The sequence below is a fragment of the Rana temporaria genome, chromosome 8, assembly GCF_905171775.1.
Source record: "Rana temporaria chromosome 8, aRanTem1.1, whole genome shotgun sequence".
NCBI classification, from domain to species: Eukaryota; Metazoa; Chordata; class Amphibia; order Anura; family Ranidae; genus Rana; species Rana temporaria.
In genome coordinates this window covers 108010267-108032954 of record NC_053496.1, presented here as the reverse complement: position 1 = coordinate 108032954, position 22688 = coordinate 108010267, and the positions used below count along the sequence as shown (strand labels likewise).

The 22688-nt window shown below is 38.7% G+C and overlaps 1 protein-coding gene across 2 annotated transcripts in view; it reads left to right on the top strand.

Moving 5' to 3' along the window:
- UNC5B (unc-5 netrin receptor B) overlaps positions 1-21907 on the top strand; it is a 230559-nt gene extending 208652 nt beyond the window's left edge. For both annotated transcript variants that reach the window (XM_040320490.1, XM_040320488.1), the window contains 9 exons: positions 931-1125; positions 1660-2031; positions 5882-5969; positions 6474-6642; positions 7691-7924; positions 11221-11370; positions 12071-12235; positions 18405-18583; positions 19898-21907. In XM_040320490.1, coding sequence (XP_040176424.1) covers positions 931-1125; positions 1660-2031; positions 5882-5969; positions 6474-6642; positions 7691-7924; positions 11221-11370; positions 12071-12235; positions 18405-18583; positions 19898-20063 — 1718 coding nt within the window. In that variant the 3' untranslated portion in view covers positions 20064-21907. The remainder of the gene's footprint in view (positions 1-930; positions 1126-1659; positions 2032-5881; positions 5970-6473; positions 6643-7690; positions 7925-11220; positions 11371-12070; positions 12236-18404; positions 18584-19897) is intronic.
- The last annotated feature ends 781 nt before the right edge of the window (positions 21908-22688 follow it).

The following is a 22688-nucleotide window of genomic DNA, read 5'->3' as shown; positions in this document are numbered from 1 at the left end:
TTGTGTTGTAGAATATGAAAATTGAACACTGATAGAATGGGTAATATATATATATATATATATATATATATATATATATATATTGTGTATGTGTGTGTATATATAGAGAGAGAGGGAGAAATTAAGCACTTATTGCATAATGCCAGAAGTCATAAAATAAATTGATGATCTTTGTAATAAAAAAACATACTGTATGTATTTAGCCTATAGAAGATTTGAATTTAAGTTCTGGTTTTAATTAACACTGTGTTTAGTATCAGTATAATAGTTTTCCTTTCGTTTTATACAGTACAAAGAAGGGATCAAATTTGATTGTTTTAATGTTAGCACTGTTGTGTTGATCCAGTTATTTTTTATACAATATCGGCACATTCAGCCTTGGTCAGTGTTACTTTTTTATTTCTGTGTATGCGCTATTTGTTGTTTAACAAAGAACACCATCTAGTGTTCTTTTTTATGCAGCCGTTTTTTTTATCTTTATTATTATTGATTTAGGAAAATGAATGTTACCTTATGCTAATATTCGGGTGGGAGCCTAACCAAATCTAGGAAAGTGACTTGTGATTTCTGAAATGTAATTGTATGCCAATGGCAAACCCTCTGTTGGCTATCAACTGATCAGATAAAATTGGCCAGTGCAATGATCCAAGGCTTATAGCAAACTGTGTACACTGCTGGCCAATAAGTCTTCAATAATCTAGTGATGGGACTGTTTGGAGAAGCTTGTCTGATGGCTTGCTGTGATGTAGGCCTTTACCAACTATTCTTGCATGTTTCTTTACCTTTTGCCCCATATTATAAACCTGAATGCTTGGATGACCCATATTTATGCTTAACTCTGTTAGCTGGCAAGATAAGATTTTGTACGCATGTCCAGTTGCTCACAAATAATTTTGATTGTTCACTAATTTCTTGTTTTCTCTTTCTTAGTGTTGGACTCAACGGGAGACGTTGCTCTCTATGCTGGACTGGTTGTTGCCATTTTCATCTTCATTGTTATACTCATGGCTGTTGGCATAGTTGTGTACAGACGCAACTGCCGAGATTTCGACACGGACATCACAGATTCCTCAGCAGCCCTTACAGGAGGCTTTCATCCGGTGAACTTTAAGACTTCCAGGCACGGTATGGCTAATGTGCTTGACACCCTCACCTATGCATTACCGTGCACGCTCATTAACTGTTGTCTTCTGAGATGCTGCCAGATGGTCACAATAACAAAACAGATGAGGCTTATAATGACAGTATTCCATTTGGGGAGTATAAATTACACCTTTTATATTTTTGTAATTACAGTATACAGATCTGTGACATACATGTAAAAGAAAGAAAAAATTTAATGTTAGGATAGATATTCTCCCTCCGTAGAAGAATGAAATGTAACATATGTAATGTGTTAGCCACCTATGCACCCAGGCAAAAAGCAAGAATCATCTGAAATTTTTATAGCATGTTTAGTGCTGTAAATTACTACTGACTGAACATTATGGTCTTTTTATTTCCAGACATGCTCATTTTGTGTAATTTTGTTACCTCTCTGGAAAAAATATACACTATCCAATATAAACACACAAAATAACAGGATCATGCCTCCTTAACATTTTTTAGGCAAGCCTCATGCTTTAATGCAAATTAATCAAAACATGCTTTTTTTTCCAGACAATTCTCATTTACTACATCCATCGATGCAGCCAGATCTGACAGCCAATGCTGGCATATATCGAGGGCACATGTACGCCTTGCAAGACTCTGCTGACAAAATCCCCATGACCAATTCTCCATTGCTGGATCCCCTTCCAAACCTAAAGATTAAAGTCTACAATTCATCTCCGGTGGGATCATCTCCTGGTATACAAGACGACCTGCTTGGTCCAAAATCTGTAGTATCATATCCTTCAGACACTAACCTCATTAATGCAAGGAATAAAACCATGAGTAGCCAACACTTGCTGACTTTACCCCGAGACTCCAGTAACAGTGTGACGGGCACATTCGGAGCTCTAGGTGGAAGACTAACATTTCCAAACACAGGTGATTTCTTCATTTCTAAGTTGCTTAATTATTTCTGTATTTGAAGTAACACCATATGATTAAAGGTGAAGAATTTGTATTGCTGCCTAAGTCCTCTATTGGGAGTTTTCCGCCTTTTTTTCTCTGCACACATAGCATAGCAGAAGAATTGAAAAAAAATATCCCCAAAGCGAGGGGAAATCCATATTTGGCAGTTAACAGTAGGAGATCTTTTCCTCTACTCAGGTATGGGTGACAACTGTCATTTTCTAGCCTTCTAGCCTTAGAAAGCCTGAAACACACTGTGGTGATTTAATAAACGCAGATAGGCTGTTAATTTTGCATGGGAATTTGCCCCAGAGCTTTTTCTATTTTATACCAGAGAGCAGCCTTCCAAAAGCTTTGCACAACAGAAAATGAAAAAGGGGATTTCATGGTACTTTAAAGGGTGCATCAAAAAAAATGGCAACTTTCATTAGATTTACAACATTTATTAGGAAATTTAATTAAAATAATATATCCATACAAAACCGAGTGTAACCATGACCCATTTCTTATGATTCGTAAATTCATATCTGTACTGTGATGGTGAATCCTAACTGCTTCCATATACTGTATTTATTGGCATATAACACTCACTTTTTTACCCTGAAAATAGAGGGTAAACTGTGCCTGCGTGTTATACACAGGGGGCTGTGGAAAGTTTTTTTTTTTCCCGAAACTTCCCTCTTAAAGTTAGGGTGCGTGTTATACGCCTGTGCGTGTTATATGCCGATAAATACGGTAATTAGAATTATTAGTTATTAATGAAATGTTCCTAATGATGTCAACCATATCAGGACCATATGTGACCACAGAAGGCATATCCAACTGGCCACCTACCTAGCTCATCACTTCACAACCCTGCTTGTTTCTCAAGCAATAAAAACCAGACTGAAGCTATACTCTTCACTCTATCTAGACTAACTAGAGAGAGATGTTTTTTTTTTTGTTAATTATTTTTATTGATTTTAAACACAGAACAAACAATAAACAATAGGATGGCGCCAGCACAACACCAGCTTCGCCCAGATAGCCGCACAGGGCCAGTAAATCTAAAACATAGCTAACAGAACTAACATAGTTCAACTGACTGTGCTAAAAGAAAACCACTACAATTCCCCATCCCCCAGTTCCCCCCTCAAGCCCCCAACCAGCAGCACAACCAGCATCCAATACATTTCTATACCAGGATAATATATGCATCAGATATGTAGCCATCTAATGTTTTGACCATTCAGGACCAGAAGGACTCCCATCCAGGATTCCCTGAACATTTTAGAGGACAAAAGATCTCCCTACCCCACAGTGGATGTTGAGTCAATCCAGGCTCGCCATACCTTATCAAAAATTTTTACACATCCCCTGGACAGCTGAAGTAAAACTTGAATCTGTGTAATGCAACAAATAATATTTTTTTTGAAGCAAGCCACTACTGAAATAATGTACAATAGACAACAAAATACCAAAAACATTTATATGTTGCCTAAGCTTACATTTTCCAGGTTACATCAATATCTAATTAAAGTTATTATTTTAAATAAACATTGTAATTACTGTTGTGCTCTTTTCCTTGTTGTATAACTAGAGAGCGGATGTTTATGTTTCCCAGACAAAAGCCTTTCAAATGAATTTCATTCATATCTAAAATATGATTCGGGTACATATTTGTGCATGAAATTATATTAAATGCTGTAGCAATATTGTTGATTTGATATTATGCACTTCAACACAATTAGGACTGAAAATAACACGCATTGACTAAAAACTGCAATTATGGCTCCTAATAACCCGGAATGTTGGTTAATTGCATGCAGTCATAATTTTAGTCTTCTCTTGCACATTTAGAGTTCAACAGCTACATGTGGTGATACAGTAACTGCTGGTAAATTATACCAATAGACCCAACCACTGCAAAAAACAGCTCAAACGATAGTGGTCTAAAATTATATTCTACTACATTTTTGCAAATCAGAAGAAAGCTAACATAAATGTGTTATATTATGTGAACTACTATTAACATGCACTTCCTATTCACCCTCTTTACCAACCCAAAACCTTTCAAATATTAAGTACTTCCAGGTGGGGTAAGGGGGGACATATGAATTTCTTACCTTCCTGCTGCCGTGCAATGCACAGCGTCTAAGTGGCCAACCGCCACTTGCTAATGCTCTCTGATATGAGGCTTACACAGGACTTTCTACATGGGGCTGCAGTGATTAGGGTAGCTGTGGAGCACAGGGAAGGTGAGTATTTGTAGAGAGGAGGCAGCCTCTACTAACACGCCTCCATGTCTGAATAGACATGCAGAGCAGCAGCTCAGGGGAGAGCTTGCTTGGGTACCCCCATTGCCAGCTGCTTGCTCTGGGGGCACTCGAAAGGATGGAGGGCCAGGAGTGCCAGCAAGGGACCCAAAAAAAAGAGGATCGGGGATGCTCTGTGCAAAACAATTGTACATAGTAGCTAAGTATATCATTTTTATTTTTTTTAAACATTTTTGCCTTTAAGATCACATACTAATCCATGAATATTATTACAATCTTTTTGGAATATAACAGTTTATAAAAATAACATAAATTGCATTCAGTGTCTCTTTTAAACCTATCACAAAAGTACAAACTAAGACGATATAAGTAAATTACAAAATAGATAACCTTTTTGTAAAAACCACACAGCCAAAATATCAGTAGATTCAGAGATATGCTTAAAGTCATTGTAAAGGTGTATATATATATATATATATATATATATATATATATATTTTATAAAAAAACATGTTCTAGTTACCTGACGTTTCCTATGAGGGTACTTGTGCGCGCTTGATCCCAAGCCATGCTCTGTGTGTCCATTGATACCTACTGTCTGTCTCGGCCCTGCCCCCACTTTCTCCTCACAAACAGCAACAGGAGCCAATTGCTCCTGCTGCTGCCTCTATGTCCAGTTAGGAAAGAGAAAGAGACGGTGCTCTCAGACACAGCAAGGCATTGCAACTGGGCTTAGGTACGTATTTTAGAGAATGCATTAAGGTTGAAAAAAAAAACTGCTTTTACAACCACATTAATACAAATCTTGACTTTACCATTAAATGTTGAATTTGGTCCCACCTCCTGAGCTTCCTGATTGATCAGTGAGGCCATCCATCTTATTAAACAACCAATAGGACCAGTAGGAGGGGAGAGGTCATACCTGTATCTCTGGATCTTCTTGTATAGTTTTCACAGTGGAAAACCTATGCTTGTGCTTTTTTTTGTTATTGTTTGCTTAGTTTGAATCATCACATTTAATTTCAGTTTTAAAATCTATGAAATCTGATGCCATAACACCTTGAATATGTTACATTTTATAATCATCCTAAAAGTCTTTAAAGTACAGCTAAAGGCAAAACCTATTTTTAGTTTTGGATGGAGTGGAGATGGATTATAACACCTTTCAATTATGTATTGCTGTCTGTACCCCTGTTAGAGAGATTCACCCTCTCTATTTGTTCTCTTTACCATTATCATTGAAAGTAAAGTAAAATTACACATTGTTGTCCCCAGAAAAGTAATATAGGGGAAATATTCCAATGGGGACACTAGTCCGAGGAATTTCCCTTAGTTTTAACAATTTCCTCTAACTTCCTGTTTGGCTATGGAACAGGAAGTCAAGGGAAATCTCCCCAATGGGACATAGATGGCAAAAAAATAAACTGACATGGGTTAACCTTCCCTTACTCTATCCAAAATGGACAAACAAAAGATTTGCCTATAGTTCTACTTTAAGTGTTATACAGTTCAAAATGTCTGCAATGTTACATGCTTGAAACTTGATACTAATATATTAATTTTTTCAGGGGTGAGTTTACTGATACCACATGGAGCCATTCCACAAGGAAAATACTATGAAATGTATTTGATGATAAACAAAAGAGAAAACACTGTGTAAGTAAACAATCCCTCCTGTGGACTAACAATGGCTTAGTAATATTAGTTGCATTTGTAGATATGTTGCTTTTTTCTGCTGTGTCCATGTTTTTAAGCATTATTCACATATTTGCGTATGGCCTATATTCAGTTGAGTGTGTATTTTTGCTTTGAAAAGGATACTTTGAAGAAATAAAACGTATTTCTGATGCATTATAGCAGTTTTAAATCTGAAGGAGTTAGATGTTCAGGATTAAAGCTGCACACTGAGATTAATTTGTGGAAAGTGGCCATGTAATCGTTGTGTGCCACACACGCTTACAAATGCATGACTTCATTTGTTTTTCATAGCATTTCATTTTAATTTAATGCTTAATGTTTAATCCGTGGTGGTAGATTGGGTCTATAATGGCTTTACCTGCTATGAAAAGGCAATGATTGTACATCTTATGGTTATAAACTGCTGAAATTATTTATGCCTTGTCAAACCTAAAAGTAATATTCTTGCAACTTCTCTTGTAGACCACCTTCGGAAGGTACACAGACAATTTTAAGTCCCATTGTAACTTGTGGCCCCACTGGACTTCTGTTGTGTCGACCAGTCATTCTGACTATTCCTCATTGTGCTGATGTCACCACATCTGACTGGATTTTACAGTTGAAGACTCAGTCTCATCAAGGAAGCTGGGAGGTAAGATAATGGCAAAAAAATGTTCAGTTGTAACTTTCCTGCAGCTCTTGGAGTGCACAACACCTTGATTATTGCCCTTAAAAACTATTTTTTTTATTTGGGAAATAATAAATACTGAACATTACTTTTAGACACCAGGTTTTCTCTAGTTCAAAATCCATCCAAAGGCGATGTTTCCTTTAAATGTTTTCTATTATATACCCCCTACTTCCTTTCTGGTGGTAAAATGATAAAACTAGCTATACTATGTATTATGACAGAAAAAACATTTGTCACCATGAAAATGTGGTAAGTCCAAAAACAATAAATAAATAGAATATATATATATATATATATATAGTCTATTTAAGCATTGTCAACGTTCTCAAGCGGGTGAGTGTTTTTAGCGGAGCCACCGCACCTCCCGCCCTAGTGTGAAAGGGGCCTTATGAATAAAAATGAACAGGAAGCCCTAAAACACTCTAGGGTGTGGACTGGCAATCCCTCTATTTAAAGGGGTTGTAAAGGTAATTTTTTTTTTTTTTAAATAGCAAACATGTTACACTTACCTCCTCTGTGGAAGGGTTTTTCACAGAGCAGCCCCAATCCTCTTTTGGGGTTCCCGCTGGCACTCCTGGCACCTCCCCTTTATATCGGGTGCCCCCACAGAAAGATACTTTTCATGGGGGCACCCATGGGGGCTTGCTCCTGGCCCATTTACACAGACAGCAGGGCTCGGCCCAGACCCCCGTGCTCGTATCACTAGATTTGATTGTCAGCAGTGGGAGCCGATGGCTCCTGCTGCTATTAATCTGTCCAATGAGGAGATAGACAGGGCTGGAGCCACTGAGCATGTGCCTGTTGCTGGATTGAATTTGGCTCAGGTAAGAAAGGGGGGGGGGGTCTGGGGGCAGCTGCAGCATAGAATTCATTAAAGTGAAAAACCTTGAGACTTCACAATCAAGATAATGATAAATCTCACAGTGTGCTGTAGTTGAATATATGTAAATATCAATTTAACATTAGCCTACTTGTTTGCTAAACTATTGTTTTTTTTACTGTTTTTCAGGAAGTTGTGACAATAAATGAAGAGACTCTTAACACACCATGTTATTGTCAGCTGGAATGTCAGTCCTGCCATATTTTACTTGACCAGCTGGGTACCTATGCCTTTGTCGGAGAGTCTTACTCCAGATCTGCTATAAAGCGGCTTCAGCTGGCAATATTTGCACCTCTTCTTTGCACTTCGCTGGAATACAACCTCAAAGTTTACTGCTTAGAGGATACACCAGATGCATTAAAGGTAGAAGGCTAAAAATCAGTTTTGTTTTTCTTGGGCTTTTCTTTGTTCTGATTTGCTAACCATAACAACATCACAAGGCACATGTATGTGTTAAGAGCTAGGTTCAAGTGTAAGTGTATGTTCAAATCAATAACATTTCAACTTGATCTGAATCAATAGAGAGTTTATTAGAATAACCAAATCACATTATTATTTACAGCAAAAAAAGAGAACGTATTGCTCTTTATTGACCCTATCAGCTTAGGCTGGCCATAGATGGTTCAAATCTTGGCCGGTTCAGCAGGAATCGTCTGAGATTCGAAGTATGTATGGACAGGCTGAATGTACCCAAGTTAATCAATCAACTTGGGTACAACTAGCCTTTACATACAATTATTACTAGTGGCTGCTATAGCTGCTTGCAATAATCACCATCTTCTTCCGACAGGGACAGCTTCCCCTGTTCCCCCACTGTGAGAATACAATGGCTCGGTGGGAGGGATTTGCCTGGTAACACCGTTGATGGGGAAATCGAGCAGAAAAGAAACTTGCTCCTTATATGGTCTGCTTTAGGCCTCGTACACACGTCCGAGGAACTCGACGGGCAAAACTCATCGTTTTGCTCGTCGAGTTCTGTGTGAAGCCGCCGAGGATCTCGGCGAGCCAACTTTCCTCATTGAACAACGAGGAAATAGAGAACATGTTCTCTATTTGGCTCGACGAGGAACTCGTTGGCTTCCTCGGCCGAAAGTGTACACACGCCGGGTTTCTCGGCAGAATTCAGCTCCAATCGAGTTTCTGGCTGAATTCTGCCGAGAAACTGGGTCGTGTGTACGGGGCCTTAGTTTCACAGCAATTTTTGGTGGGTCTTGGATCTCTAGAGGAAATGTATCCATCTCCCAGGTATAATTTTTGAAGGGATAGCTTATCCACAAACAAATAAGTATCTCCCATTGACCTTTGTTGCAGCAATTAAGATTCCAGTAAATAATATTTTTTATATACAAATCGAAAATGCATTTGTACAACAGGATAAAATCATCTGGTCTATACAGTCCAAGGCACCACCGTGTGTGGATATATTCAATCAATTGTGGGTAGCTGTAAGTTAATTTGCAGTAAGTAAGCATATGGGTAGATTAAATGGATGTTTTCTTATGTCAAAATAGCCCCAAGGGGACCTCCTGGGAGACCATCCTGTAAATGCCCCTGGTGGACAGTTCAAGGATAGGTAGCTGTTAAGTAGCATTTCTTATTCTTAGTACTGTCTGGTAAAACTGTTAAATTTGGGATAATTTTCCAAATGTTTTTTTTTATGCTAGCTACCAGCCCTTCCCTAGTTTAACTGTTGTTGCCAAAAAAAAAAAAACTTTAGAGGGAGCATTACATGGGATTAAATCTGAACTTTAGGCTAATATAAAATACATAAATTGATGCAGCTCTATAATCATTAATACTGTACATCAATAAATGTATTTTTAAATTAAAGGATTGTAGTTACACAAATGAAACCTAATGTAAGCCTTTGCAGTCTCTGTACAACAGGGCAGGGAGAGTAAAAGGAAGAAGCAGCTCAAAAACCCAATATATTCATGTTCTGACAAAAAGCATGCTAATAGGGAGGAAAAACAGAGTGACAGCGAGATGAACTCATCACTGTGCTGCTTCTTTCTTCACTGTCAAGTCACAAATTTGGGGTGTGTTCAGGACAACCTGAGTTTAGCGGAAGTAGGCTTAGCGATGCTGACCATCAAACTGAGGGCATCTCATGTTACTAAATATTACAGCAAACGCTGGTTTTGTTATTTTATATTTTAATGAGCTATTTTTTTATTTATGTTGATATTTTTTCTCAAACTACTTTTTAAAGTAGACTTGTACTGTAGAGACTAAACATTTGTAATGCTTGTTGATGATGGACTTTACATTATCTGCAAATTACATTAACTTGAGACGATTTTGTGGCACTTCTGGTTAATAAAATAAAGGTGTTTTTTCAGCTGTTAGCCTAAACCTGTGTAACCTGGAAATCTAGCTATTAACTGCATAAATCGGTCTCAAAATTGGGTTTATTCTGGAACATTAATTAGCAGACCTTTCTGTAATGCAGAAGCTGAAACAGTCTTTCAGTCTTAAAAAGAGCAAGCTAATTAAAAGTAGAAAACTGTTTCCTATTTTACCGTTTTAAATATTCAAATGATTCACATTAAGGCAACATATACTTGTCTAACCTTATAGCGCTCAGGTAATTAATGTACTCAGAGAGCTTCCTCAGTGTTTAAAGGGCAAAATAAAGTAATTATTTTTACTATTTCTCAGTTGTGCACGCAAGTGAGCGAATGTCTTCCTAAATACCTCATTATCTCAACAGATAATTTCAGAAAACAAACTAACTGGGACGTTACATAATAATTAGTTAAAAATTCAGGCTGTGTTTTGTAGCTTCCTGTGCTTTAGATACTCTAGAACCTCTCAACAGGCCCATCTCCTTCTAAGTAGTTGCAATTAACGATGGTAATAGTCCAATCCAGTATAATTGTACTAAAGAAAGTTTATCTTGTGCAAACTGATATGTTAACTGTCTTGGTTTGTTGACTATTAAGTTAATGTTTCTTTTTTTAATACTTATTTATTATCTATTCTATCCCCATAGTAAATCACACCTCTTTTAAACATGTAGCTCACAAAACCAACATTTACTTTTGGTATGGTCATGTATCAAACATGCATGTAACATACATTATCATCTACATAAAGCGCAAACATCTCTATTATTTTTTTTGTTTTTTTTTTTACTTTTCTCCTTTCCCCTCTCCTCTCTCTCTCTCTCTCAAAGGAAAAACGGAGGGAAGGAATAACAAGAGGAAAATGATACAAGGGAAAAAAAAGTTTGAGTTAAAGTTAGGTTTATGTTGGCTTATGCGATAAGCAAAGTGCATGGAGACATCTGCACAGTTGTGTTTTTCTTTTTTTTTCCTCCATCCTTATGCTTGGATGGGCTCTGCTGACAGACAGTAGAGACAACCAATTACAAAGCTGTAAGGCCAAGGGGGAAGTTTGACACTTACAATATGAAGATGGTAGTCAAAGTTTGGACTGATGTTTCCTGTGTATGAAGTTTACCAAAAATGTCCTTTTAATATATTTTAGTAACTTTGAAATACTTTAGAGATATATGAAAATCAAGTGATTTTGATAAAAATAAGTTTTCTTAAAGCTGTAAAACCATGTCTACAAATATGCACTGTATCAAGTTGACAAGTCCTTTTCATAATGAAGACATAACCTAAATCGTGTTTGCTTTGTCTTGTTTTCAGGAAGTTCTGGAACTGGAGAAGACGTTAGGAGGCTATCTCATAGAGGAACCAAAGCCACTGATGTTTAAAGACAGCTATCACAACCTGCGTCTGTCTATCCATGATATTCCTCATTCGCTGTGGAGGAGCAAATTACTCGCCAAATTTCAGGTCAGTAGGTTTAATCTGACATGTGATGATACAGAGACCTGCTTAAGATTTGGACTTCTCTTCCCTTTAGGCAGACTTCCACTGTCATTTCCTGTCATGTTTGCTGGAGTATTCATTTATTAATCCAACTCCAGCCAAAACCTTTTAGTTTGTTTTGGGCTGAGCAAGGGAGGGTCAGAACCTCTGATATCTATTTCCCTATTAGAGAGGTTTCCCTTCAATTCCTGTCAGGACTGGAAGCTACAATATAGTAAATCTCTCCAATGGAGACACAAACAGAAACACATTTTTAGTGAGTGAGATAAGGATAGAACTTCTAACACTGTTTTTTATTGCTGTCTGTGCTTTTTCTGTCCCTGTGTCACCCGCACATCCCATTCCTTGAGCATGTACCACAGAAACAGGAAGTAAGGGAAATTTTTCCCAGTAATGATACAGACAACAATAAAATTGAAAGATGTTCTGACTCTTACCCATTCTATGGAAAACATGTTTTGGCTATATACAATTATGTCAAACTTGCCTGTACCCGTTTCCCCTGATGCCACAACCCTGATCACTGTGGTTTTGCATGTTTTGGCTATATTTTGCAAACATATTTGAACTACTATTTCTGAAATGTCTGGGTACTACTGTGTGCCACTCACTGCAAGGGGACATTTTATTATTGTCTGAAAGTATATGTGTTGTGCCTTTTTAGGAGATTCCTTTTTATCATATCTGGAGTGGAAGCCAGAGGGCGCTGCATTGTACATTCACTATGGAGCGGTACAGCCTAGCTTCAACAGAACTAACATGCAAAATCTGCGTAAGGCAGGTGGAAGGAGAAGGACAGATTTTCCAGTTGCACACAATGCTGGAAGAGGTATGGAGTTACTGTTAAGGATTGAAATGTGTTCTTTATGTTTCATTTCTTCAGACTGTCTTTCCTGCACCCCATTCTTTAATCTCAAAAGTTTTCTTTGTTTTCTCCCCTCATCAGTCTGTAAACTAGTACTGAAGCACGGACACAAATAATTGGTGCATTATTTGGAACAGGGCTTTAAAGAGGAAATTAAACCTGGGAGTTGTGCCCAGAAAAAGCTTTGTGGTCTCCCTGCAGCTGATCTTTTCCCTGATGCTGACTTGCCATGCCCTGTTCTGTCCTGTGTCTCTGTGTGGTGGTGGCCATCTTAGCAGAGCCAGGGCTTTGTTTCTTCATGTCAGAGCCTCTAGCAAGCAGAACAGTGAGGAGCACAATAGTGACCAAATCTCACTCCAACTCTCCTGAGACTAGCAGTCAGATGTGGCAGTGCCATAGATCTCACTCTGCAGAGACACATTTATGAAGCTGTAGGGACAGATGTAACTAGGAAGTGATATAATTCATGAGTAATTCTAAACAAAAAGATAGATTTTTGTTTGGTGCTGCTTAGACAAAAGTAATAGTCCTACATGCCCCCTATAACATGAGTTCAGGTCCATTTTAAGGATTTACATGTCTGAATAACCATAAGTGTGTAATACTTAAGCCCCGTACACACGATCGGACCTTTGTTTGACCAAAATCACATCGGAATTCCGACGGAATTCCATCGGAGTAAAAGAGAACATGTTTTCTATCTAAACTCCAATGGAATTAATCGGAATTTCCAAAGGAATTACTCCGAGGGGGCATAAAGACGGTCTGAATTTCCGATGGAAAAATTCCGATCGTGTGTACGGGGCTTTAGAGTTTTTGTTTTCCTTGTAAAACTTCACCCATGAATGCCATGTACTTAAATTAATTAATCACAGCCCCATCCTAATAGCATTAATAAATCTAGTAGTCTCATTCTGATGGTCAGATGATTCTCTTAACATTGTTTTTGGACATTTTAATGACATTTGCTGCTGTTTAAGTGGACCTCGTTTTTTCTGGGGGCCTTGAAGAACAGCAGAAAATGGTACCAATCATGCACCAACCCCTAAATGCATTTGGAAATAAGCAAGCATTGATGGGTTGTTTTACCTCACAATTTAATATATAAAAAAAAACTCTCTGCAACCTGTAGATAATACAATTTGCCCAAGATATTCTGAGTGTACATCAACATGAATTCAGAGGCATTTCAGCTCCACAAGCATGTATGTGCTAGCTATACAAAAAACACAGTCACTTTCAGCGCTGATAGGTTTTCCAAGGTGTGACGTAACAGATGTCAGATCAAATGGTGGTGTGAAAGGTATATATGGTATCCCAAAACTAGGTGGATGCTGCCTTCCTCAGATGCGGTAATCCGAAAGGAACTACAAGAAAAACAGAAATAGCGCGCACACCTAGTGCATTACCAGAGATGATTTAATAATAAAAAAATGTTGTATACAAGTGTGTACTCACAAAATGCAACTGACAATATGCCATAAACACAGTGCATGACCATGTATAGAACACGGGGTACACTAACGTGTTTCGGGGGTGAACTCCTTTCCTCAGAGCTAGGCTGGCTCTGACGAAGGGGGTGCGCCCCTGAAAGCATTAGCTGTACCCCGTATTCTGTTTTTCACATATGTGCTAGCTTTCTATGTATACCAGGGCTTGCGTTTATTCCTAGATGGCTGAATTACAGAAGGGTGAGGTCTTGTCTATCTGGCCTCAATTATATGAGGAATGCTAAATAGTTTGAAATCCCCCTTAAGAATTTAGCACACTGTCATAACATTTTTGAATGACAAGTATGAAATCACATATCAATGGTTTTTAAAGTATAACTCCACTTTTAAAATTGTGAATAAAGTGAGGAACACTTAAAATGGCTGTTTTTTTTTTCTGTTTATGGGACTCCAGTAATTCCAGTCACCAAACAGTAATGCAAAGCACAATAAAAAAATAGACGACATGATAAAAAAATAGTTTGTAACCATAATCACTAGGACAGGAAGTGAGGGCGTTGTACTCCTGGGTGACCAGGAATTTAACACTTTCTTGTGGGAGGAACCACAGTGGGTGGTGAGTGACCAGGAATTTAACACTTTCATAAGTGTTGAATTTGAATTCAGAGGAGTCTTAAATGGAAGTTTTTCTTATAAATAAAGAAGAAAACCGTGGCCTTTGATATCATCTTTGCAGGGCCCATTTTTTTTTAACCACTTCCCTACCGGCCCATAGTGAAATGACGTCCACAAAGAACCTCTGCCGTTCAGAGTGGACGTCATATGACGTCCTGGGTTTGTGGGGTGGATATCTGAATGATGCCTGCAGATAGAGGCATCATTCAGATATCCTTTTCTTGTGTCGGCGATTCTGCACAACGTAAGAACGATCATAGCGGCGGTTCCCAAAAAAAAGGCGCTTGAAAAATTATTGCGCAAATACCGTGCAAGATAAAAGGTTTCAATGACCGTCGTTTTATTCCCTAGGGTGTCTGCTAAAAAAACATATATAATGTTTGGGGGTTCTGCGTAATTTTCTAGCAAAAAAATTATGATTTGTACATGTAGGAGAGAAGTGCCGGAATAGGCCTGGTATGGAAGTGTGTATAACTGCCCGGTATGGAAGAGGTTAAGCAAGGCCCCAAATGTAAGCTGTAAGCCCCAACCTAATTCAAGCTTACAGCAACATGTAATAGAATGAGTAATGAAGAATGCATTCTGATTAGTTGCTACAAGTTACTGTTTTTTGAAAACCTACTTTGCCAATTTTTTTTAACATTTTAAATACACTAGTCATTTATTTTTTCAGCCAAGGCTTAATTATATATTGCTTGCCAGTGCAAGCTCCAAAATGTTTCCTTGTATTTTCCTCTATTGTATGTTTTTGCTTTGTTATATTTGTAACTTGTATTATATCTCTGTACCATGTTATTTAAATATTGTATTTCAACATTTATTTTGCAGTTTATTTCCAAATATATTTTTATAAAAAAAAAAAAGTAGAAGTCAAAGAAAGGCATTTTAAACTTTTACTGGTGTATGTAAATCAGAGAAACTTCTTTATCATAAAATTCCATTTATAGACACTCTGTGGTAAAGATTTCAAACAGACATTCAGTGTTAAGCTTTTTATTTTTTTAGCTTTTTTATATTTTGAGTGTTGATGTTTCTTTAATGACAATTCTATCTATAGATGTTTAATGATATTTGGATAGAGTAATGAGCAGAAAATATAATTTATTCAGGATTTGCCTAGCTGTGGAAATATTTAAGTGGCTGGCCATTCTCTAGTGTGTGAACATCAAATGCCTATTCTGAAACAGTAAGCATTGCAGAAGAACAAAATCTTGGCTTTTTTAAAACCAACATCTCCATAAAACATGACGTAAAGCGTGCAACCACTCATTGTGCTATAAAACATACTCCTTCCTTAATGTAGATTTGTAAATGTGCTATTACTGATCCTCCTATTTCCCGTAACAATAAACCAGTTTTAGCCAGCATAGCATGTAGGAACTGATTTAAAGAATAAGTACATTGAAAACTGTAAGCTCCTAATAGTGATTTTAACGGGGTGTTAAAGTGAAGCCCAGATTTAATGGGGAAAATCCACTCAAGGTGAAATATTTTTATTCCTTGCACTTTAAAATACCTTATGATAGATCTCTACCATCTCATTGTCTCTATTAATATGGGCCACATGAGTCAAACACATGGCCTGTGGGTCAAATGTGGCCCGCCAGGATATTTCATGTGGCCTTTGCACCCAGTGCTTTTTTTCAGTTCGAATGTGGCAATACTCCTTTTCACCACTTTTGGCTCACGCCCTCCGGTCTCCATTGTCACTTGTAAACAGAGAAGCCTTCTGTGTTTACAAGGACAATTACTCTCTCGGAAGCTCTCACAAATCCCTGCCTGCCCTCCACCCACAGCGGGGACAAGGGAGATTCCATCGGGTGCATAGATGCCGTCCAATGATCTACATACAAGTGAGAGAGAGAGAGACAGAGATGCCTACACTGTTGGGAGGTAGCCAGGCCTTAGGTGGGTGAGGTAAAAGGAAGTTTTTTTGGGGGGGAGAGGGGGATAATGTGATTGCTGTGGAGGGAGATGTGTGCAGAGGTGGGGAATAAGGGAGAGTGGTGCAGAGGTCAAAGCTGTGTGTGCATAGGGCACCCCTGAAATTGCACTCTGAACTCCACACATAACACACTTCTGGTACTTATTTCCCCTTTACGATCAAACAAACCCTTGGATAACTTTATATAGTCTTACAGATGCAACCGGCCCTTTTAGGGCGACTATAGTGCCGTGATGAAAATAAGTTTGACACCCCTGATATAGGCCATACTAGTGCAATTGATGAAGACCAGTGTCGCATCAATTGTAGTAAAATCACGCTTTCCCTGTTAGATTTTTATTATAGGGTTTGTGTGTGTCTTTGGGATGGGAGAGGTAGACACAGAAACTATTATGGGAGATCCCAGCACAAATATTCCTGAGAGATATTGTAGGCTAATGGGTAATTCACCTTGTGAGCATCTATGGAAAAGTCATTGAAGGGTTTTCAGTGGACTAACTGTTTGATGTAAAATATTGTACAGTAGTAAAATATTATAGACAAAGTAGAGGACAACTGTTATACAGTATGGGCCAGATTCACAGACATTTACGGCGGCGTAATGTATCGCGTTTACGTTACACCGCCGCAAGTTTTATGGGCAAGTGCTTGATTCACAAAGCACTTGCCTGTAAAGTTGCGGCGGCGTAGCAGAAATCCCTCCGGCGCAAGCCCGCCTAATTCAAATGGGGCGTGGATCATTTAAATTAGGCGCGTTCCCGCGCCGAACGTACTGCGCATGCTCCGTTTTGAAATTTCCCGCCGTGCTTCGCATGAAATGACGTCGCACCGGCGTCATTTTTTGAACGTCGACGTGAGTTATGTCCTTTTTCTATTCACGGACGACTTGCGCAAAAAAAAAAAAAATTTAAATTCGACGTGGGAACGACGACCATACCAACATGGCAAGTCTAAAGATAGGCCACAAAATAGCAGCACTAACTATACGCCGGGAAAAGCCGTCTAGCGACGACGTAAGAGAATGTGTCGGCCGTGCGTACCTTTGTGAATCGCCGTAAACAGCTAATTAGCATACCCGACGCGGAAAACGACGCGAACTCCACCCAGTGGGCGCCGAAGTATTGCACCTACAATCCGAAGGCATACGAAGCCGTACGCCTGTCGGATCGAAGCCAGAAGCCGTCGTATCTTGGTTTGAGGATTCAAACTAAAGATACGACGTGGCAAATTTGAAAATACGCCGGAGTATCAGTAGATACTCCGGCGTATTTCTTCTGTGAATCTGGCCCTATGTTTATTGTTGGTACTCTGTCAGTATACATTAAAGCGGACTTCCAGACGCTATTTTTTTTAAGTCCGCAACTACAAACAATGTAGTTGTCGACTTTTAATAAGGACATTTACCTATCCAGGGAGCCCACAATGTCAGCCGCCCGAAGCCGATCGGTCCATCTGATCGGGTGCAGGCAACGCCACTGTAACTAAGGGAAACCAGCAGTGGAGCTTTCCGGCTTCACAGCCAGTTTCCTACTGTGCATGCGAGAGTCGTGCAGAGGTCCCAGAAGGCAGCGGGGGGGGGGGGGCAGGAGGAAATTACGCACTGGGCAGCAGCCGAGCTAGGATGGAAGTACAAAAAAAAAATGTATATAAAAAAAGGAGGGGGGGGGGGGGACGGTCTTTCCTTTTAAGACCAAGTTGTAAGAGTGGGTGGAACTCCATTTTAAAGAACACTTAATATAAAAACAAAATTGCCTGTGTACACAGAATCATTTGTTATTTTTACTTAACACAGAGGCAGTTTCCTCAGTTCAGCTTCCTGCCTTATAGCTGTCTTTCTTTTCTGAACACCAGGAAAAAAGAACAAGGGTATAAAACGTGGCTTCCCACACTTATCCTCCAATTTCCATAGTTATAGTTATAGAAACAGCTGCAAGTGAGAAGGATGAGGCTTACCACCGTTTAGGGTATTTAATCTTTCAGGAAGCTGAACGTTATTGTGTATACATATACAATTTGTCACAAAATTTCATCCAACATTATAATTTTTATTATGTTTTAACAGAATGCCAAATCATTTGATCCTTTCTGTTCACATCCCGGAAGTAATGTGACAACCCAGTTAGGACCATATGCCTTTAAGATTCCCTTAACCATCCGGCAGAAAATTTGCAATAGCCTGGATGCCCCAAATACTAGAGGAAATGACTGGAGGCTTCTAGCACAAAAGCTCAGCATGGATCGGTAAGTCTGTCATTTTCCTTTTCACATTTCATTTTTTTGTCTATCATAAATGGAAATTTATATTGTAGTCTATAGACTTGACCATTAAAATACAAATGAAAAATGTTTGTTTCGAAAAAATTCATTTGTGAACTGCTATGGAATTATAAATGTGTTTTAAATAGCAGTTGTTTTACACCCAAAAGTGGAACTTCCGCTTATATGCTTCCCCCCCCCCCCTCCGGTGTCACACTTGGCACCTTTCAGGGGGGATCGGGGACCCATTTATGACAGGTCCCCTTCCCAATTTCCGGGAGACAGACCGCTTTATGCTGGTCTATCAGATAAAATCCCAATAAAAATACATTTACGTTTTTGGTTGTAACAAAATGTGGAACATTTCAAGGGGTATGAATACTTTTTCAAAGCACTGTATTTCCTGTATTCGTGCTTCTAATACATTTAAGTTATATTAAGAAACCCCAGAACTAGCTCTGCTCTTGTTGACTATTGGAAATGTATGCCCCTAGACCATAAGTGTGTCCCTTAAGCTTAGTACACGCTAATCTTCTTTTTTTTTTTTTTTTTTTACCCAGCAGGGTGAATGAAAAAAAACTGACAGCTCAGGAGGAGCCGCTGTACTAACCATGCGATATTAGTACAACAATCTCCCCTGCTGTGCTATTGTGTTCTGACAGGGGGACGCACGGCACCAGAACACTCCGGTCAGCGCTCTCAGCCATTGAGAGTGCTGATCGGGAGCCGATCGGCAGACTTTTTTGGGTCATGCCCCATTCAAAGAAGCCTGCCCAACGGCCAGCTTCTGTCCAACCAGCTGCACTATGCACATGTGTACTAGGTTTTAAGGCAGGGTAGGCAGCCTCAGCACTCCAGCTGTGGTGAAACTACACATCCCATCATACCTCTGCCCCTTGGAGTCATGTTATTGTCAGGGTCTTGCAATGTCTCATGGGACTTGTAGTTTCACCACAGCTGGAGGGCCGAGGTTGCCTACCCCTGCTTCAAATGGTCCATTTGACAATGTCTCTGTAATCTGATACTTTATTGCATAGGTCTATTTACAACTCATGCTATTTACAACATAGTAGCAAGTCAGCTGGGTGATTAGGGAGTTTCCTCACTCACCACCTTCTGACAGCATGTGGTGAATATAAAATATTCATATGAATTATTTCATATATACCTGGTTAAAAGGGGATGAAAATAATATTTTCTTTATTCCTTAATGTTATAAATCAATATAAATCTATGCAAAAATTCTGTAAATGGCCTTAAAAAGAGTTATGATTTTTGGTATTTTTTCTCCATTCCTAGATATCTAAACTATTTTGCCACCAAAGCCAGTCCAACGGGGGTAATCTTGGACTTATGGGAAGCCTTACACCAAGATGACGGTGATCTCAACACTCTTGCCAGTGCCTTGGAAGAGATGGGCAAGAGCGAAATGATGCTAGTCATGACAACAGATGGAGATTGTTGATGACCTAATCTCAGTTGACTTGAGTTGGTGAATTTTGTGGAAAGTGGAAACGTTTGAGGGAAGAAAGGACTTTGGTCCCTAAAACAAGAGACATTTTTGGTCCTTGTTTGTGCTGGATGACTCACAGAGCTGCAGCTTATTGGGGAGGCGAGTACTCCTTACAGTCTAAACACAACCAGCCTTAGAATTCCTTACATACTCTGTTTACAAGCCATTCAAGTGTCTAATGGAATACCCTTACACTCCACTCCACATAATGCCAGGCGCACGAAGAGAAGCATCATCGGTACCATGACAGCTGCTGATAGACATCACATCGCCATTCTAAAAGAGAAAAAAAAAATAACTTTGTAGTTTTATGCTCTTTCATTTCCTCCATCTTTAGAAATGATATCTATTCTTTGAACAGTCTGATCAAACTGCTTTTATCCTGTCCAAGCTTGGAACAGCCTATTTAATAAGGCAAAAGGTTTCTTAGGAAACGCAAGTTTATTTATTATCCAGATCTTTGGATGAGTCTTTGTTTTATATGTTAATGATTGAGATTTCTGAGTGTATGCACCCATGTGTATGTTTGAGGTCGGCTTGCCATCTATCTTCCCCTCCCATCTTGCTCCAGTAGAAGTTTCTTAATGCAGACAAATTATTTCAATGGCTTACTTACACTTGTTGAGCCTGCTGTCAGTATAATAATGTTCAGTTTGTGACTGTACACAAACTGCATTGGGGTGTATTTATTGTCAGTTTCCTTGTTCTTTGATTTTCTGTAACAGATTCTTCATATTACACTCACATGAATGGAAACCCTACACAAGCTCAGGGAAAATTGTGCTTATGTTCAATAATCCTGCCACTGGAACGTGGAAATTAAGTGGCCAGTTAGAGAACCATGAATCAAGTCAAATCAATAAAGTTACAGGGCCACATGTAGGAATACTAAATGTGGCCCTGTGTGCTGTAGTCCATACAGAACACAATCTAGTTGGCAGTTTTTTGCCAATTTTTTTTTTTTTAATTAACACAAATATCCGTTGACATGTTGTTTTCAAAGAGCCCTTGTTGGAATTCATGTATAGTGGAATGATTATATTTTCTTTTCAGTAACAACCAGTAAACATCCAATTAATATTACTATCCATGCTTTCATAACAATCTAGCTTCACTAGCTAAGTAGAATTTCTAGATCTGTAAGAGTGCTCCTTGCCATACATGGATCCATGACATGGAATAAAATTGCCTTGCCGTGTTTGCTTTTATACAAGCGTACAGAGAGCTGACTTTTTTTTAAACAAGATCGTATAAATATGGTCAGCTGTGATGTGCAGTAAGGCTAAAGAAGTAGTAAGCTGGTTTGTGTAGTAGGAAAAGGTCAATGATGTGCAGTAATCTATAGCAAGCATCCAGTCTAATTTTGTTTTTGATCCCATTAATACAGCCAGTAGTGAAAGATACTGATTGGTTGCTGTGGGTTACTGCACTGTGAGAACATTTTTTATTGCCCTATTAAATAAGGACTTCAGAGTCCTTTTCTACTTTACTGCATATGTAATTGCAAACATCTTAGTATAATATGAAAACATTAAAAATGCATTTGTGTTTTATTGTGTTCTGACCTAAGGAAATCTAACACTCCGACCATGACTCCTGTCCCAAGAACTATTTTATTTTTTTTCACAAAATTGAACAGAGTCTTTACAGATTCACACAGATTTTTATTTTATCAGGAGTGAATCCTCCCATGCCATTGTAGAAATTAAAATGTATTTTTCAGTAACACGCTCATTTATGTATCGCTGCAAATGTGTAAAGAAAACTGGATTAAAAGTGTTATTTTTCTATTTCAAGTTTGATTGAATATATAGCACTTTGTACTAATCTTTCCATACTGCTCTGCTTGAAGGTGTGTAAATAACTAGGAATGTGGTGTTAAATTATGACACTACATAGTGTGATGTACATCTATTTCAATCAATCTTTATTACTATCTGCTGGACTCCAAAGAAAGAACCGGTAGGATTTGTATTGTTGGCAGCCGAATCATAGTCTACTTTTGTGTCTCCTAACGTGATTTTCTATAGGTTTTATGATGCCCATTTAAAGGAAAATCAAAGCCCCAGTAATGAATAAATACTTAATTTACTTAAGAACTCTACCCCTAACTGTTTAGCTTTATGGTGAATCATTTTTGACACCTTTAAGACTTGTGGTGGGCTTTAACTGGTGGACTTGACTGGTGATGGGATTTTGCTTGTGTCAGATTTGCTGCTCTGCCCATACAAGTCAATGCATTGATCAGCATTGGTACAGCTTAAAGGGTCACTAAAGGAATTTTTTTTTAGCTAAATGGCTTTCTTTACCTTACTGCAGTCCTGGTTTCATGCCCTCATTGTTCGTTTTTGCTTTGATGTTGCTGTAATTCCTCTGTGTTCTGGACACTTCCTGGTTGTCTGTTTCCTGATCACCACAGTACTGGGAGATTTCTCACTGTGGTGACTAACCAAGGAGGTGTGATTACTGTGTGTCAGCACCAATCCAGTTTCGTTTTACAAAGCATCACTGCCCTCTATTGGCTTTTTGTCTCTGTACATCAGAGAACCAGGAAACAACAGCAAAAATGAAACTAAA